Source organism: Ips typographus, linkage group LG8, assembly GCF_016097725.1.
Source record: "Ips typographus isolate SLU linkage group LG8, UJ_Ityp_2.0, whole genome shotgun sequence".
Classification (NCBI taxonomy): domain Eukaryota; kingdom Metazoa; phylum Arthropoda; class Insecta; order Coleoptera; family Curculionidae; genus Ips; species Ips typographus.
In genome coordinates this window covers 3,478,907-3,499,275 of record NC_138429.1, presented here as the reverse complement: position 1 = coordinate 3,499,275, position 20,369 = coordinate 3,478,907, and the positions used below count along the sequence as shown (strand labels likewise).

Sequence of the window (20,369 nt, the reverse complement as noted above, 5' to 3'; positions counted from 1 at the left end):
TGAAGTAACATTGCAACCCTTGTCAAATAGCCAGGTTTTAGGAACTTGCCTGTGTAACATACAGGAGAACGGTTTAAGAATGCCAAAAAAACCACATAATTCAACATATTATAGTGGATGTGAAACAATATAGGCAAAACGCCAGGATGTGTAATAAATTTGCCATCATCTAGTCTCGGGTATTATGAAAACTATTCTTGTTTAGGCCTCTGATTTAGTACTTAGGCAATAGTTGTAGAACATTTCCTGTATTTCCATCGGTCAGTGACCTGGAAAGACAACAATAACGTGTTTTTGTGGAAGAAATTCACGTTATGCTCCAGTGTGGCATGACCAGCCGACGTTCTCTGTCCAATTGATTCGCCCCGAGAATCCTTGCCAGACAATTTAGTGTTTATGTTACGTAGTAGTCACAACGAAAACGTTTAACCGGGACTAGAAATTTAATAAAGAAATTTCCGTTCGTAAAATGCCATTCCCAACTTCAGTTATTGAATGAGAAGGGATTTGGACCGTTTTTACGTAATGACAGTAAAAAAAAATGGGTTTTCATAAAAAATCACTTGCAAAAGCATATTTAATGTATAGGTTTTTGGAAGTAAAAGAAAATCTTAACAATTTTGACAAAAATGGTATTTTTTCAACTTTTGTGTTAAAGTGAGTATATCCTTGTAATTTGTCCTTACCTAGAGTACTTTTTCCATTAAAACACATTCTTACTTAATAAAAAGTAGTTTAATATTTGTTTTAAGGTATACGAACTACATTATTGTATTGACAGCTAATACTTTACACATAACCAGGTACCAGGTTTTTGAAAAACATAACATATAGCACGTGTTTGAATTTATTCTCCCTTGACGTCGACTTTTTTATATTTACACAATATATCGACGATTTCTAACACCACTCTGTCAGCATCACACCGTTCCATCGAATTTAAACTGTCTTCCACGAACTTAGCAAAAGATTTATAGCACTCGCTATCGGCATCTCGCACTTCGGTTAATTTCTTCAATATTTCACTTGACAACTGCAAATTGCCCTTAATTTCGCTTATTTCGCTAGTGACTCTCCTCACCGATTCCACTAGGGTTTCCACCTTCATTTCGATGTTGAATAATCGCGTTTTATCAGCGCTCTCAGCCATTGCTAATTATTAGATCCCTTTTGCTGTACTTTACTCGCAAGGCCCTTAAGGAACTGAGAGTTGGCTAAGAAAACATAAGTTTGTTCTAAACGTGAAATGTGGCAGTAGTTTGGTGTTTATCTTTCTTAGAAGGTTACGACCGATATGGGGCAGGTAAAATATTACCCCCGAAGTAGCTTTAGGGCGGTTTTTATTACCTTGAATTTCAGTCAGACAAAACATTAACTGACTGGTTTAATTTTTGGCCTAAATCATGAATATTCATTAAGTATCCAAACTTTTTGCCAAAATCCAATAATTTAGCGCGTTAAGTCTTACAACGCATTAATTTCGACCAACACTGAGTTATGTCTACTAAAAAGAGCTTAATCCAAGCGTCACACAATCTCATGATCTCCCCTTGTTTTAGAGGACTTTACAATCCCTGGATTAATAACGTCGATTAATTATGTAAATCCAACGCGTTTATTTCATAAAATTTTTTTTAATTATTATAGACCTGATTAGTCCTCAACAATGTACTGACCTAGTCTATATGGTTGTGTTTCTCTAATGCTCGGGTTAGAGCAAATTAATATCCGGAGTTGCAGTAATGTATTTAGAGAGGACCTCAATTGGGGGGGTTATTAGATGTAACGGGCACCATCTGTTGGGGACATTTATGCAATATTACTTGCACAGGCGAAATAATCACAGTAATATGTTCCATTAGATGTTTCATTAAAACTTACTAACACAAACTATAATATTGATTTACGAGAAGCTCAATGATGTTCTGTTTGACTCTATTTCTCTATTTGAGCATATTGATATCTAACTCTTCTAGTTTTTCAGGGATAAGCTGACCATAGATATTTTTCCCAAAATAATGTTATTTATTGAAAATATAATATGTTTAGTAACTATTTACAGACGTGAGGCATTGCAGGTTGATCGAAACCTTCCAAGCCAATTTTTCAATATATTTTTAATCCAAAAGTCATCAATTGGGTTGTCATAATATTGTAGTTTATAATTTACACAAATTGATACAGTTTTGATACGTTTCGGGTTTAATTAGAGTAAGTAACAAAACTAGATTAGGCTACAGATACATCTTCAGAAGATAATAATTATTACTATTACGTCTGCACTCACACACTGACTTTTTGCTTTTCAAATATCTACGCTTCGTTGTTTTGTACCTTCATGGGATTGAATTTGACAGTTTTAAATGTCCTAACTGTCAAAATTCCACTAATAAAGTTATAAAATTCGTTTGGTACTATTTATGCTGATTTTACTGGATTTTAAGACTGTTTTATAATTTTACAGCAAAAACACAACCAAATGCTATCCATACTGATGAAGGCATAAATGAATTCAACCAAAGTCAACTAAATTTTGTTATTTTTCAAGGATGTTTCGTTTTTTTGTTCCTCTATGGGATTGAATTGGCAGTTTCCAGGTTTTGGACAGAACTGTAACTGACGACCAAATGACATAACTTTCAAAATCCCACTCATAAAGTAGGGTGTATTATATTATCTATTCAAAACTAGGGAATAATCAACATATTACTAACCATTCAGAGAAACAATTAGTATTAATTGCTTCAAATCTAGGAGATTATAAAGTGGTCTTCTCAGTATTTTTTCACAATCCCTTGTATAACATATAGCAAACTGAGTGCTTTACTGGTTCACCGTGTATATTTTAGTTATACACTACAGGTGCATCTTTTCAAATGTAATATTATTCTATGGCCATTTTTGTGTTAACAACGAAATAAACAATCTTAATAACATTATTTAGTAAATATCAGAATTCGTGGGTGACCATAGGATGTCACAAATCGTAACAAAACAGTTGATAATAAATTGTTTTAGTGTATAGAAAGTACTCATTACAGTCTGTAATTCGTTGCAGACTATAAAGTTTTGTTTTTGACGAGATATACTGTACAGTTTTAGAAAACGTGGTATGTAGTTTTTTCACTTTTTAACCCAACAATTACATAGTGATGATTCACAAAATTGCACAAAACTGCGGCTACTAAATTAAATAGTAAAACTAGTAATAATATAGGTTTATATCATGAAATTTGTACACGTGTCGTTATTTTATTATTTCTTTAGTAGGAAAAGTATGTGGGAAGAACAATGAACTTTTAAAAATAACTATTCAATTGCAGTTTACGCGATAACAAAGCAGTATCTGGCAAATGTCATATATGATGAAATATGGTTTGAAATTTATTTGTGTTGCGTTTATCAGCACGTCGTGTATTTTTAATTTTCCTGACGGAATTTAATTAATAAACATAATTTTAATTCGTTTTTTTAGCGTGGTATGCCGTATGAATTTTGTTCGATCGAGGGCAAACTTCCTTCGAGGAACTTGGGTAATCAAGTTCAAAAAGAATTATCGGCATTCAATTAAAGCGCACTAGCAATTAATTCACCAGAGCCTCAAAGTAGCTCATTCCCCGTCCAATTTCCGTTTATTATTTCAGCTTTTGTGATGCAGACCGAGCGCAAACAATCTCCGCGACTACCAAATATCCGGCGAATGCCAATAAGGTTCTATTTAAGTTGGTACTAGAGCATAAAGGACAGTACTCGTCCTTAATTGCTTTTCGAACAATCGCCCGGATTTCTCATATTTGTCCAATTTAAACCCTTGTAACAGATAGATGGAGGTATTGTGACCTCGCATGAACTGAAAAGAAAATCCTATTTGTATAAAGTTGTAGTGAACTAATGGATATTCTTGTGGACTTGCTGACATTTATTGCCACTTCAGATATTTTCTTAGATTTATACCGAATCGAAATTGTCTTTTATTCCTAAAGGAATTACAATTACCTAGCAAACAGTTTCTTTTATTAGCTGGATTTCTTATTCTGTATTTCATTAGGGAAGTTTACACTTAATTGCGTTAATTACAACATAGTTTGTGATTGGTCAAAAATCACAAACTATACCAACCAACTGACCAATCACTTAAACATAATTTCTAAAGTTCTTGTTATTTTTGCAGACTTCATGATGCTGGTGTACCAAGAATGGAGTAAAACTCGAGTATTCAAAAAATGAAGTATGTTTTTAACAGGTAAGTTTATTCTTATGGTTCATTTTTTTTCCCCGTGGCGGTTACGTCATCAATGTGCTCCGCCATATTGAAATTTACGCACGTCGTTTATTACAAGCTAGGCTATCTGTTTAATCACCTGTTTAGACGTTGCCGTATATTGACAAATTCCTCCTTTAAACCTCACAATATGTATCTTTCATTAAGCTAAATGAAAATGAGAAAACTGTATTGTTTTGAAAAAAAAACATTCTAAGATCTCACATGTTTTGCATGCAATAAATGCTTTTTTTTTCGAAATCTGTATAATTCATCGGTCCGTTTATTACTGCAACCAACAATACACCAGGTTCACATCTGCTTGTGGAAGATGTGGCACATAGAGCATAGTCTAACTGCCAGTCGGCTAAACATTTAGAGGTTAGGAATTTTTAAAAAGTTGAAAAACACCAAAACTACAAACAGAAGAAATCAAAACTTAATTTAGGGTTGTTTAAGTTTATTAATAGTGTTGTTATTGCGAGATCTTCGTAGAATTTAAGATTTTTCTTCACCAAACTGGAAACTTGCAACATTTGGTGGTAAACAAAGACGGAAGTTCCAATCAAACTTTGGCTTGAGAACAACAACACATTTAATTTAAATTATCTGGAAAGAACATCACAGATAGGTGCATTCAACGAGTCATTAACAGCCCAATACCAACGTTTCAAGAATTATTCCATAAAATTTGCAAGAAAGGAAAGGCAATGTGTGTATCCTGGGGACTATTAACTCCTAAAGCAGTGTTTTAACTTATAACAGAATTTTTGGTGTTTTAAGAACTTGCTTTTGTGATTTAAATTGCTTATTTATTTCCTTCTGTAAATTTACCCAGCATTAAATACATATCAATTTGGTTTTGTTGTGTGATTTATTTAACATGTTTTTCAATTACAGTTCAATTTATTGTAAGAGCAGGTAGGTACCTCAATTAAAGAAATTATCTAGTTTTATGATGTTTATGACGAAAACTAGACTTCTTAGAAAAAAATAAACTTGAGTGTACTTTTTAAAGATTTATTTGTATATTTCATAATGTGTAAATAATACAATTAAAATAGTAATTTACCCTACTATCTGATGGAAAAGTATTTAACAGTAGCACCATCTGTTTCTAGCCTTATAGTCAGAGAAGATACGACAAAATTTATAAGGGCTAATTCTGCAAAATAATGGCATTTGATCAAATTTATGTATTAAGTAACTTGTATCTTTCTAATATTACCTGAAACTTATTAGAAATTTGTTTTTTCAACACTCTGCATATGGATTTTGACAACACCATTATAACCATAGCTTCAAACACGTCTTTTAGAGCAATTGATAATGGGACTTTTTAAATTTGGACCCTTTCAAAGCATGATAAGCAAACTCCAGGTTAGGCAAATAAGGTACCTGAAACATGATCTATTAGTATTAGCAGCTTATTAATACCTCTACCAGAGTCCTTTTTATAGTATTAGGTAAATCACCTTATCAGCTTCTGCTAAATACATCTTTACTCTATATCCATGTTGCTTCGAGAACCACTGGCTTGACTAAACTTGGTTTTTGTAGTGTTCTTGTAAAAACTCTTCTTGGGAGTAAGTAAATATATGAGCTGTTTCCTTGTGACAGTGTTTCTATTAGAAAGGCATTCTTTTCTGTTTCACAAACTCTAGTTCCTTCAGAATGTTTTCACTGGGCCCCTTGATAGTTGTAAAGCTTTGCTGCTGATCAAATTTCTGGTTAAATTTTTCTTTTCTGCTCCGTTATGAACTAAACGAACAGAAAGTAATTATTAATCCTGCAATATAATTGCGGATTAATATCTGCGAGATTAGTGGCATGAACATGTGTGTACACCCTTCTCGTAACCGAGAGAGATCAAGCCATATTCATGCTGAAATTATTGCCATGCACTTGGCAAGCTTTGTGAACTGTCCCGAGGTTTTACGTAAACTTGTGAATTAAATTATATGAAGAAAGATGAATAGATAACATGGAGTATATGACTGGCTTGTATATACAATTTTTATCTGTTGCTTATGATACAACAGAGGAAATTAAACGAATTGCAACCGGCGTAGATATTTAAAAACAAAATTTGATGATCAAAGGGTTTTAATGTGGTGTCATTAATCTCGCGTTATCGACGACCGTGAAAACTGGATATAATGCGTACATAAAAAAAAGAATTCCGAAAGGTAAAGCACAAACGTCACCCAGTTAATTTGTCTACGTCAAGATAGGTAAGTCTCTCTCCTCGATTCCCGATAGCAATAAAAGGGCCTATTTTTATGAAACGATTCTTCATATAAACTGATTTATTATCGCTCCGACCCTTTTCCGATCTACTAGCAACGCTGAGAATTGGCTAATATCCCGGAAGCAAAAATCATCAGAATAAATGATTTTCTTTTTGATTTGCCTGTGGTGGAATTGATGGACCGGACGTGGAATATAAAAAACAACATAACCTAAAGAAGAGTATGTTCACTAGAAGAACAGAACCAACTGAAAACAAAGCTAATGATGATCAGACTATTTTTAACTTAACATCTCACCTTCACATAAAACTAATTTCTATCACATTAACCTACTTTCTCATTCACTTTGTAGAGGTCAAATAAAATCTTTTCAAAAAGCTCTAAGCTCTCCATCACCACGTTATTCACTCCAATGTGCTATTTCGGGATAATTTATATAAAAAAAAAAAAAAAGAAATACGGCACTCCATCACATTGTAATTTTAAAGCACGTGGGGTCTTTAAGCTTTAATAATTCTCACTTATTTTCCCAAAAGGTTTTATAAAAGGTTGCTGCAGCTTTGAACTTCATCACAATCGGATAATTTGCTTTTTGAAGCTAAAAAATCGGCAATTCTGGAATAGTAAAGCTGTACTTAACTTAATCTATTATAAGAGAACGGTCACTAAAACTTCAGACCAAATTAGGTTAACGAGTTATTTTTTAAGTGGACTATGGTCGTTAAAGTTAAAAAAATAGAATCTCTACTAAAGGTTGTTGGAAGATGATAATGGACGCCTCAATTCACTCAAGTCCTAATAGTTTTTCTTTCAATTAAGTGGAAAACTTTGGCATTGTTCTATGTAACTATTGTTTTCTTTCTCGTCGGTGTAATTAAGTTATGTATTGTATTTTTATAGTAAGCCCACATTTGCAGTAGGTATTTAATCACAGTTCGTGATTGGGCAAAAAACCAGCAAACTGAAAGCTAAGCTAGCAAAATTTGAATTTGAAAATTTGGAAAAAGTGGAGAATTGATCACCTGACCTCAAAAACTACCTACATCTGACAGGTCTTAGAAACGATCACATGACCACAGCAGCCAGATTTTTAACTTGAAATTTGGATATTAAAAAATTGAGTTAGGCATTACAGTCACGTGATTTTACTCACCTGACAATTGACAATGACAGTTTGGACCGCAGAATTACATTTTTAGCTCGACAACTGCAAAATTGAGAATTTGCCAGTTGGAAATCATCAGTCACGTGATTTCAACTAGAAAATTTCTTGAGAATTTGGAAAAAAATATTAAAATCGGTAACGTGACCTCAAAAACTAACCATGATTGAATCTGGCAGAGGTCTTAGAAGCGGTCACATGATCACAGCAGCTGGATCTTTATATTGAAATTTGAATATTAAAAAATTGAGTTAGGCTTTACAGTCACGTGATTTTTTTCCTAATTTGACCAATATAACCTTCCAACCATGCTGCCACAGTTTGTGATGAGCCAATAAAGCAGCTTTCAGCTTGCTGCTTTTTTGACCAATCACAGCGTTAACTAACCTCAGTTAACCTAACTACAGTGTGTTTGGCAATTTACATTGTTATTAACTAATTACAAGAAAATTTTAATTAAACTGCAAATAATACAGTAGAAATTTCAAGTTTTCATTTATCAAACTAATTACTTTTTGAATAACAGGAACAAATCACTGGGGTATATAATTGACAACACTTTGAATTCATGCACTATTAGAACACAATAAACTTTGTTTAATTGCTTGTAATGTTAATAAAACGAATTAATGATAACTTTTTTATAACAATAACTGAAATCTGCAATTAATTTCGTTTCCATTTTGTCATCAAATAGGCAAATAAACGTTTATTAGCGCTGCAACGAAAATTAGTACCTGTCGCTGAAACTAATTTAATTTAGTTGCAATTTTCAATTAATGAGCCAATAACAAACTATTAACGGTTTGTAAATTAAATTTATAATCCCTTTAAAATTATATCGATTCTTGTGAATGTGATTTCCAGGTGAATTTAATTGGTTTATGGGACATCTTATCATATGGACACAATTAGGACTTGTGGGCAACATCTGGTTAAATTAATATTTCATGAAATTCATTTGGTGAACTAAATTGGAAATGTTGGCACCCTGGCTGTGTTATTGAATATTCAAAAGGAGTGAACGGTTTGCTAAATGCTTTAATCCAACTTTAGAATTTCACTTCCTTATTTTACGTTCATTTTCATCATGTTTAGTGGATATTGTAAAATATTTGATCGCTTTACTCTACTTTTTGTTAAACAATGATTGATTGTTTTAGTTAAACTATATTTTGCCTTTTCTTGAAGTAAAACAGTTGATTATGTACTTTTCATGCATTTAATTAAAATTGAAATTGTATTTGTCACCGCTAAATAAATCATACGTATAAATTACGATCATCGTCACGCATGAAAGCTAACGAGGGAGAGGAAAAAGTCACGCAAACCATTGCAAAAGTGAAAGGACTCTATAAAATATATAATTTTTTGCGACTGTTGTTCCGCTCGTAATTTTGGAAAATAACCACGTGCCACCCCAAATCTCGACGAAAATTTTATCACATTTCGTTTAAAGTCGTGAACGGGACGAAATGTTCGACTCAATTTTTTTCCTAAACATCGGGGAGGTTTTTATTGCGCTTTAAATGATGAAATTCCTGCACGTAAGAATGTGAAAGTCTTTTTTGGGCCTCACGGTATTTCAAACTTGTTCACTAATAGAGCAAAATTTGGGTTAGGCTCTAAATGAACAAAGTGGTTGATCCGAACATGCCTAGTTACATAAGTGATTAGTAAATAATAATTTAATTTTTTTTCTTTGATTGTAGCAAATATATGAAAATCAGGAAATTGTCTCCAAAATAGGTAAAAGTTTATTTGGATTAAACCTGTTGAAATGATTAGATAAATCGAGGTAGAACAGTGAGAGGACCGCCTAGATCTCCAAACTTAGCACCAAAGATAATCTAAAAAGTGCTATTTACAACCGGTACCCTCTATACATTGACTCGTTGAGGAAACCTCTCAATGAAAAATACAGCAGTATTCTACAATAGGTTCAAATATTGATTATTTCACATTTTGGACAACAATAAGATTTGAAAACATTGACACTTGATCCTAAGACACTATTTACGTAGACAGTCACGTGACAACTGTTAAAATAACTGTCATAGGTCGCAAAAACACTCCTTTATTCAGTTATTGTAAGAAAGCTGTTCTTATCCATGATTCTTACAGCTTTTGGCTAAGGTTTGACAATTTTGAAGTTAATGACAGTTGTCACTTGATCCTGAAGCACTATTTACTTAGACAGTCACGTGACAACCGTTAAAATAACTGTCATAGGACGCAAAAACACTCCTTTATTCAGTTATTGCAAAAAAGCTGTTCCTATGCAGGATTCTTAGAGCTTTTGGCTAAGGTTTGGCAATTTTGACGTTAATGATAGTTGTCACTTGAGCCTGGAACACTATTTACTTAGAATGTCACGTGACAACTGTCAAATCAACTGTCATAGAGCGCAAAAACACTCTTTTATTCAGTTATTGCAAGAAAGCTGTTCTTTTCCATGATTCTTACAGTTTTTGGCTAAGGTTTGACAATTTTGACGTTAATGACAGTTGTCACTTGATCCTGAAACACTATTTAGTTAGAATGTCACGTGACAACTGTTAAAATAACTGTCACAGGACGGAAAAACACTCCTTTCTTCAGTTATTGCAAGAAAGCTGTTATTATCCATGATTATTACAGCTTTGGGAAGGTTTGACAGTTTTAACGTAAGTGACAATTGGCACGTGACCTTAGAACAGTATTTGCTTATGGCGTTTTCAATTGGACTGTTTAGTGTAAAACTGGTGTATTGTCATACTATTTCTATGACATTTAATAGAGTAGGATACATTAGTTTTGCACTAAACTTGCCAATCGAAAACGTCATTAGTCAGACACGTGACAGCTGTCAAAATAATTATCATGGAGCTCAACAACCTGTCTGGTTTCACATATGCTTCTGAGCAAGTTTTGATGTTAATGATGTTTGTCACATGTTCTGATTTTATTATCTCTATTATATTATTTTAGATACCCTGTATATTATATGATTATTCAATATACAGTGTGTCCCAAATTGGTTCTAAATGTATTGAGATCTCGGTAACCGTAAGAGCTACAGAGTCGGGGATAAATGAGGAAAGTTTTAGAGAATTTTATGTGAAACTTATCTCCGGTTTCCAAATTAATCTAAATCTTTCTCCGTTGTCTGGAAAATTGGGAAAACGCCAGAGGCTGCATTTTAAACAAAATTCACTGTGCTGTAATTTGCGTTATTACTGCATATGTGGACTGTCATCAGTTATAATATCTCCCCGACAAAATGTAAATCTAGTTTTATGTTAATTATGTGTTTATCGTTGTAGCGGTTAAAAACTGTGATTCACTATACTATTTTTCCGTACGTTGTAAGGTCATTCAATAAAATGTTTATAAATTTACTTGTAATGCTAAATAAAGACCTTAAAGAGCATATCGCACAGACATTATCATTATTATTTAGCCCTGTTGCCTCGTGCATCAGTCACGTGGCATTTCTGTTATTGACGATATTGAGGATTTGCTTTTGTCTGTTCTTTTATTCAGAGATGTTTACAACTCCGGGAATTTCTAGTTGGCGAATTGCATGCATCAATACATTTTAATTCTCAGATTAACTGCGATTAATGCATAAATCGTTTAATTAACGTATAAGTTTACGTTGCATACAATTAAGAAATCCATCCATCCATTATCAATTTAATTACCAGCAAACTGGCTGTCATGTTATCAAATCTATAGGAAATAGTTTACTAAAATACAAATTGGTAACCCCACTTTATAATAATATATAAAACTCTTATAAATCTTAACTCAAATACAATGTAAAAATATTATTAAAACGTCATCAGTCTTATAGATGTGGTTTACAGTAGCACCGCATTTTGTTCCTTGTCTAAATTTTCTTCGTTACTCTCCTCTACGTTACAACCCAGTGATTTCTTGACAAACAATCTGAACGATTTGTCGTAATAAAACAATAAGAAAAACATCAACCAACCAAAACTATAACCTAAAAAGTACGTTAAATTCTGTATGACACTAGAAAGAAAATAGTGTAGCAAAAATTGCGCGTACATGAATAACCAGTTGGGCATCCAACATAGAAAATACGCACTAACGACAATTAGTTCAACACTACTGTCCGGATTTTGGTTGTAAAATCTCCCTTTCACCCATTTTATAATATGAATCACAACAGTGGACAGTGACATGACAATGTACGCTATAATAAAACACGCTAAAGCGAGAGGATAACTTAAACTTTGTATACAAAACAATACTGACGCAATTGACACGCACAAAATTAAAATCCACGCACCAAACATCACCATGAAATAGCTATACTTACATCGAATGGCACAAGAACATTTCACGTAACTAACCACGTACCAATTTACTAATACGATTAACGCAAACAAGGAATTTCCAAACAGGATTCCATACAAACTTTCTTCCCATCCGCACATGCATTCGTAGCTAAAGTCATCAGTAATTCCGAACAGATTTAGCGAGGTAGGAACTAGTAACATGACAGCTAAATTACAAATACTTAAATTAGCTAAGTATAAATTTGAACGTGTTCGTAGCAGTTTATGTCGTAGAATTAGGTAAACTATGACAATATTTGCTATGGCAGACACTAAAGAGGTGGTGACGTTGAGAATGTCCATTGGACTGGTTTTAGGATAGTCCACATCTTCGTCGTAGGTTATATTGTCCATTTTGGCCAGTCTGAAACTAAAATGTTTAAAGGTTATTCCTGGAAGAAAATATAATTTGTGTTTGGGAAACCACAAACAAATCCTTCAAGGAAGTAGCAACTTATTACTTGCAATCCAAAAGGAATCAATTTTTATCACAAATTTAAAAAGCATCTTATTACTACAATTCTTGTTATTTCTCTATACAAAACTTACTTTTAAAACTCACTCTAATTGGTTAAATCTTTTCTGCGTTTACACATGGCATCAACCATACACGTTTGTACTGAAATACTGATAGACCAATTACTCTGAAGCATGTTGCCTTATAGTTATTATTCATCACCACTTAAGTAGCAGGAACGGGTTCGTCTCCGAGAATAGGTCACATGTATTAAAGATATTGAATTTTCATATATTGCTTGCATTCATTTAATATAACGTTTAATGAGAGTTAAATTGTTTAATATTCGATGGCCGAGCAGGTGTTTTAATAAGTGCCTTTTTATCAGTTATCACATTATCAGTTTGAATGTAATATGTGAAGTATTCAAAAAGTAAAGATTTTAAAACTAGTGGTTGTATGATTAAAAATTTCGAGTAATTCAAGTTCAATAGCACTTCTTGTGTTTGTTTAGTTTTATAATGACCGATTATCAGGCTTTAAAAACTTTCCCAACACTTTAATGTGTTTAAACGTTTTTGTTGACTATAGTCTAGATTAATTACTAAATTGTTATTCAAACTTGTTTAATTCTAATCTTTTTATAAAAACTTATCACATTCTGGTGCAGTGTATTAATATTACAAGACATGTAACGTGAGTTGACATCTGTTCTCCCAGAAAAACTAGTTCAATACATTGAAATCTGGTGATATGTCAGGCCATGGGATACTTCTCTAATCTACCTCTAATTTGGCGACTGTATAACAGAACATATTGCTAATTTTCTTTAAAAGTTAGAAAAGTGATAGACAATGGTATTAAAGTGAGAAAATGTGATTTTTATTATTTGCAACATACAAGGTAATCCAATGTCGACCTTAACCGTTAGAATCTGGGAAATTATAATGGATATGAAAAACTCTCAATTGCAACCTCTCTAAACTCCCAAAAATAAGCTTGTAACTCGGTTATTTTGGGGAGTTCAGAGAGGTTCAACCACTAAATTAACCGTCTTGAGCTCCTCTTTCCAGTGGTGTAAAGCAAAAAATTCTATCTGAAAAATTTCCTACAGGGTGACCAAAAACAGTCAACCACCATACTTTTCATGCACACCCTGTACACTGGAAGCAAAAAACGGTCCTGTAAACTTACGGTGTTAAATTAGGGAGTCAATTAAGAACATTTTTGGTCTCTTGCAAATTTTTCGTAACTTTGAGCGTTTTCAAGTTATTTAGCAAAAACTGGTTTGATGCAAAAATTGTGGTTTAAAATTTGAACGCTATGTATCTCAATTATTTTTCAAAGTTCAGGGTGGTTTAACCACTTAAAAAAACCGTTTTCAGCTTCTCTTTCTAGTGGTGTAGAGTAAAAAATGTTAGCTTAAACCTTCCGTACAGGGTGACAAAAATAATGAACCACCATATTTTTCCTGCGCACCCTGTATACTGGAAGCAAAAATAGACGAGCAAACTAACAGTGTTATGTTAAGGAGTTGATTAGAACAATTTTTTATCTCTTACAGTTTTTGGTAACTTTCGCCGTTTTCGAGTTATTAAGGAAAAACTGGTTTGTTGCAACAAATAAAGTTTAAAGGACAGTCAGGGACAAAATCGACTGTAAAACCCTACTTGGAGTAAGAAAATGATTGATTTAAGCACATTTTAGAATTACTATTATGTAAATAATAACTAAAAGCAACAAATTTTTAGTTTTTTTGGCATATAGTACTCGAAAAATCGAAACTTTTAGAACAGCATTTGGTTCAGCTTTAAATTAGGCAACTTTGCCCCATTGCCCTTTTTGCTATGTTGCCGTTTTTGGCTTGAATTGCAGAAAACTTGATGAACACTATTATCATGTGCTTCATTACACTTTATACCTGCTTCAGTTTCAAGTAAAAAATGTAATAAATCAGATTTGTATGATAATATACGGTTTCATTAAATACTCATAAAATGAATGCCTATAATAATTAATTTTCAAAATTATGCTTAGTTTCAAATACAGATTCTAGTAGAACCTTATATCTTGAGACAAACTATACCAATATCAACAATTTTACACAAATAGTAATAAAGTTTGTTTTTTAAATCTAAAACGAGAACCAGCATCACAAAAAACTCAACTTTCACACCAGGTCTGGACTAAAACAATTAAAAAAAATTTAACTTACCAAATTTAACTATTGCACTAGATTTGTTATTTAACCAGACACTGAGAAGTCATATCCCCGAGAACCAAAACATTAAAATGACCTTTAGACTACGTCAATATCTCTCTAAATGGTGCCCACGCTCTTTTGGGTACCAGCTGGCTAGATAACTGGTTGTCTCTTCTAAAATTCCTACCTGCTTGTTTTTGTTTATAAAAGAGGTTATGACCCTTAAGCCAGAAGCGGACTTAAATGGTTATCTAAGAGTTTGTTGATTTTTTGATACGGTGATTATTACTCTGTTTTGTTTCATTTGAGTGCAAAAACTTGCAGACTTTACGCAATATTTTTTAATTAAATTTATCAGAAATTTAATCCGTTGAATACATCAAAGCGTCCGGCCCTTTATCAAACGACACAGTTTTAATGGTGCTCCTACGTCCTCTTTTTATGATAACTTCAATAACAAGCTTTATTAAATCACAAAAGCACTTGCGAATAATGTGGGAAAGGTTCAGACAAATCGTATTATTTGTTTTAAACTCACTAAGTTACCTTGAACCCTTTGTTATGTTGCTAGTCTACTATATTTGACATAATATGACTAATTGGGAATAATTATTAAAAATTATTTACAGGTTTTTAAAGTTACTATAACCTAGAATTTGTATCAAATTTGCGATAAGGAATTACTGTTAGTTTTAGCAAGATAAGGATGCAACCCACAAGACAAGCTCTGAATTTGTTACTTGATAATCAAGGATTTAAATTTTGTAAAAAAAAATCTGCATACAGGGTGTCCTATTTAGAATTACGCAAATTTCTAGCTTAGGATGAAAACGAAACACTCTTATCACACTTATCTCTTTAAAAAAACAGTTTTTGCTCTAAATATCTCGTAAACAGAAAACATTTTGTAAATACATATTTGTGGCAGAACATAAACTTGGGAAAGCAGAATCTGGAAATACAATAAAATAATACAGGGTGTTTCATTTAAAATAACGTCATTTAATAAAAAGAGTGGACTTACTTTTTCCATTCAATTTGATCATATTCGGCAAAATACATGGAAATTATTGATTTGATTGCTTTTTGCAATCATTTTTCTTCAAAATGGTTTGTTTTCAAATACAGGGTTTGATTTTTGGTTAAAATTTAAAAAAATATAATATTTTTACATTATTTGTACTATTTTAAGCATTATTAGGATCAGTCATTTTATAAAATTTCGATTTGCAAACTCAAATTTACACTTTCACAAAAAATGGTTTTGGGTCTCAAAACGCACGATTGTATAGCTACTTTTTGGGATTTTGACTCACTTTTGCAGTTTTTGAGCCAAAAAATTACTTACAAAATTCAAAATTTGATTTCCAGACCCTCAAATTTGTTGTGGAAACTCCTTGTATGTTATTGTACACCATGTAGAAGAAAATCATTTTAAAATAAATTTTTGCCACATCTTTACCTATAATAACCTGATTTTTAATAAATATTTATAGTAAAAATACTCAACTTTTATGTGACTAATGTATTTTTTGTTGTTTTAGATGGCTAAAAAATTGAATACCAAAAAAGCAACATGGACGACATGAGCATAGGAAACGTCACCAGCTCGGACCACTTTACTCCATCATTTTACGTGATCCAAGTAATCCAAACTATCCTTTTCTCCCTCGTTTGCTTAGTGGGTATAGCCGGAAACACTTTAGTCATCTATGTCGTACTCCGTTACTCTAAAATGCAAACAGTTACTAATATGTACATAGTCAATTTGGCAATTGCCGATGAATTCTTCTTGATAGGAATACCGTTCCTGATTGTTACCATCCTAAGCAACCATTGGGTATTCGGGCACATTGCCTGCAAAGCTTATATGATCAGTACAAGTATTAACCAGTTTACTAGTTCTATATTTGTTTGTATCATGAGTGCGGATAGGTACATAGCAGTGTGTCATCCCATATCTTCTCCCAAATGGCGAACCCCTGTCATATCTAAACTGGTCTCCTGTTTTGCTTGGTGCTGTAGCATCCTTTTGATAGTTCCACTCATAGAACACGCTCAACAAGTAGAAGGAGAGACCGGCAAAAAATCCTGCGCAATAATTTGGGATTCGGCCGACTTAGACATTTCCACATATCATTTGAACAACAGTTTCGCAAACACCACCAACAGTACCATGTACGATGAAAAAGACGATTCCTCGTCAGCGTTCGTTTTTACGATCTACACTTTTGTTCTGAGTTTTGCGATCCCGCTCACACTTATCCTGTTCTTCTATTCGCAAGTGCTGAGAAAACTGAGAACGGTCGGTCCTTCGAGCAAATCCAGGGAGAAGAAGAAATCCCACAGGAAAGTCACCAATTTGGTTTCTAGCGTCGTTTTGGTGTATATTATTTGCTGGGCACCATATTGGGTTTTACAACTGGCTATCCGATATTCAAATGACAGCAACGTTACGTAAGTTTATGTTTTATGCAACTTAAAAAAACTCAGTTCAATGTTTCGTTCTAGTGATTGTTATAGAAATATAGTTCAAATGACGTACTTCCAAAAACGTTTTAAGACACAAGGTTAACAAAAAAAAATTAGATCAAAATTTTTGTGTCAATGACAAGTAATATTAATACGTAACAAGATCTGTAGAACTACAAAGAGGAACACACTTGTATTTTGTGAAGTTCGATTCCGAACGTACTCTAAAACAAACAGTACTGTCCCTCCAACAAAGTTCAGGTTCGTAACTGCCCAAAATTTCGAAATTATCAACTAAATTGAGTTTCATGTCAACTAAGTGTCTCTTCCAACCTTTTCATGGAATTTTTAAGTATCTAGCATAAACGGACATTCTTTTCGAAAATGTGCAGTACGGTCCTGGAATTTAGGCTGAATTTTTGTCCCTCCTGCAAATTTCAGGCCGGTAACCCGTTAAATTCAGAAATTATGTTCTGAAAGAAAATTGTATGTACCTAATTTCTTCAACTCTTTCATATGTTACTACTGTTTTAACAGTTTGTGGGATTTTTTGTAATACGATTCTGGAATTTTAGTTTGATGGTATGTCTACAGTGCAAATTTCAGGGCCGTAACTGCTTAAATTTATAAATTATGACTTAAATTGGGTTAAATGACAATTAAGTCCACTTTTTAAAGCTGTCTTGTTGGTTTTTACTCTCTGACTAAAATTAGGTTTAAAAAAAAATTCAGTACGACCCTGGAATTTAAGCTTAACTGTCCCTCCAACAAAGTTCAGGTCTGTAACTGCCCAAAATTTCGAAATTATCAACTAAATTGAGTTTCATGTCAACTAAGTGTCTCTTCGAACCTTTTCATGGGATTTTTAAGTATCTAGCATAAACGGACATTCTTTTCGAAAATGTGCAGTACGCTCCTGGAATTTAGGCTGAATTTTTGTCCCTCCTGCAAATTTCAGGTCCGTAACCCGTTAAATTCAGAAATTATGTTCTGAAAGAAAATTTTTTATTTTTTTTTTCTTCAACTCTTTCATATGTTACTACTGTTTGAACAGTTCGTGGGATTTTTTGTAATACGATTCTGGAATTTTAGTTTAATGGTATGTCTACAGTGCAAATTTCAGGGCCGTAACTGCTTAAATTTATAAATTATGACTTAAATTGGGTTAAATGACAATTAAGTCTACTTTTTAAAACTGTCTTGTTGGTTTTTACTCTCCGACTAAAATTAGGTTTTTAAAAAAAAAATCAGTACGGCCCTGGAATTTAGGCTTAACTGACTGTTCCTCCAACAAATTTCAGGTCCGTAACTGCCCAAAATTTGGAAATGATTAACTAAAAATCAACTAAAAGTTAGTTCCTTTGTAAACTTGTTATTTAACATATGAAGCTAGTGAATTAAAGACTTTTGGGCAGCATCGAACTAAACTTTGAAATGGGATAAAACTGAAATTTAATCAAAACAACTGAAACTGAACTGGTTTTCAGATTAAACACCACTCTCCATTTATTGGCATCCTGTCTGAGTTATTCCAATTCGGCGGTGAACCCAATACTCTACGCATTCCTGAGCGACAACTTCAAAAAGAGCTTTTGGAAAGCGTGCACTTGCGCCGGCAACAAAGACGTTAACGCCACTTTGCATCTGGAAAACAGCGTTTTTCCGAGAAAATCAAAACCATCGTCTTCGGAAAGGTATGTGACATAAAGCCTGTACGCTTTGAACACGTATCCAAAACTAAAGTCGTCGAGTTCAGTGCCTTTTAGATTCGACTTATGTTTTAGAGAGGATTCTCCCTTACAAAGCTCTAAACTCCAAGATTTGCTGTTATTCAAACTAAATTTTAGTAATCTCATTCATATTTGTATTTTCCAGATACAGAACTACAAGAAACACATCCATTTGCCAAAACATGGACGATGAGGGTGAAGCACCCCTGGTTAGGGTCGAACCAGTATCGAGCACCGCAGTGCAGATGACCAGTCGTGTAAACATTGACTTACACGACAGCAAAGATAGTGTAATGATCAAAAATGGCAGTGCAACGCAATCTCAACCCACTTGTTTGTAAATTAAATGTAAATAATACTATTTGTAATATATACATGTACTTTCAGAATGGTCTATATTTTGTATTCCTCTGATTTTACCAATATATGTGAAATAAATCAACTTTAAGTGAGCAAAACTTGCAGCATAAACAACTATTTTAAGAAATGTACACTAATTAAAATAATTATTACTGCAACACTCATTATCAAAACATTTCAATATTTTAAGTGAAATTCCAAATTATCTACATTTGAGTGCAAATAACGTATAGAAAATTCAATATTCCATCATATGGAACAGCAGATATTATTAAATCTTATTGTTTAAAACTATTTTACGGTCTCATGAGAAATTATTAATTTTAACCGAATACTAACTCACCAACTACAATACAGTTTCTTTGTGTATTCGATTTTTCGTGGTAAGTCAATCAAATTATCAAATCCCTAACATAATAATGAATAGAAATAAAATATCAAATAAAGCATATTTACAACTTTACAAGTTACAACTGAAAAAAACAAGTTCTTAAAATTGGTTTGTTTCACCATTGATTGAGAACCTTCACCACGATAGCAAAAATTGACTTTCATTTCTACTTTTGGACTAATTAAAATTTGTTTTAAAGGTTCCGAGGTCAAGATTAGGTTAGGAATTCAAAAAAAAACTAGTATCAATAAAAATGAACAGGATTTTCATAATAAAGTAGTCAGTAAATTATGTTTCAATTAATTTAATCAGAAAACCGTTCTCACTGAATAAGTTTCTTGCAATTTTAAATAAAATCCTATCTTTCATTCCATATATCAAATACCTAATTAGACAAAAAAATAGCAGTAAACGACCTTTATATACAGAGTGTCTCAGATTTAAGTGGTCAAATTTTAATGGCACATGCGGTACGTCAAAATAATAGCTCGACAAATAATTCAAAAAAATTAATGATAATATAATAGGTATATTATAAAAGAAAAAACAACGACTTTCTGTAAATTAAAACTTGAAATCTGTATTTTGTGTGGCAATAACAGACAAAAGTTTTCTAGTTTTGTTTCGATTTATGTAAACTGTAAAACAGTACATTTTGTTGCTTTATCCTTGAATTTCAATTAATTTAACGTGTAAGAACAAAAAACAAGCTAATATTTTCGAGCTTTCAAT

General features: G+C 32.8%; 2 protein-coding genes across 6 annotated transcripts in view; one reads left to right on the top strand and one right to left on the bottom strand.

Moving 5' to 3' along the window:
* The window catches only part of LOC145732411 (somatostatin receptor type 2-like), an 84,109-nt gene extending 64,834 nt beyond the window's left edge, over window positions 1-19,275 (top strand). For 2 of the 3 annotated variants that reach the window (XM_081984649.1, XM_081984647.1), the window contains 4 exons: window positions 4,172-4,243; window positions 16,229-17,141; window positions 18,644-18,850; window positions 19,032-19,275. In XM_081984649.1, the coding sequence (XP_081840775.1) occupies window positions 16,261-17,141; window positions 18,644-18,850; window positions 19,032-19,227 (1,284 nt within the window). In that variant the 5' untranslated portion in view covers window positions 4,172-4,243; window positions 16,229-16,260 and the 3' untranslated portion in view covers window positions 19,228-19,275. Of the gene's footprint in view, window positions 1-2,989; window positions 3,111-4,171; window positions 4,244-16,228; window positions 17,142-18,643; window positions 18,851-19,031 lie in introns of those variants that run through there. The other variant, XM_081984648.1, reaches the window with a different exon arrangement.
* On the bottom strand, window positions 11,340-14,908 carry LOC145732412 (uncharacterized). 3 transcript variants are annotated; one of them, XM_081984651.1, is made up of 2 exons: window positions 14,697-14,908; window positions 11,340-12,394 (listed from the first exon to the last, which is right to left on the bottom strand). In XM_081984651.1, the coding sequence occupies exon 2, from the start codon at window positions 12,376-12,378 to the stop codon at window positions 11,521-11,523; it is 858 nt and encodes a 285-aa protein (XP_081840777.1). In that variant the 5' UTR covers window positions 12,379-12,394; window positions 14,697-14,908; the 3' UTR covers window positions 11,340-11,520. The 3 variants fall into 3 exon arrangements, with proteins under 3 accessions (XP_081840777.1, XP_081840778.1, XP_081840776.1); XM_081984652.1 differs by lacking the exon at window positions 14,697-14,908 and adding an exon at window positions 12,587-12,832; XM_081984650.1 differs by lacking the exon at window positions 14,697-14,908 and adding an exon at window positions 12,574-12,828.
* Window positions 19,276-20,369: the final 1,094 nt, after the last annotated feature.

Excerpts from the sequence above, each read along its gene's own strand:
- LOC145732412 (XM_081984651.1), bottom strand. The coding sequence starts at position 12,378 with ATGGACAATATAACCTACGACGAAGATGTGGACTATCCTAAAACCAGT.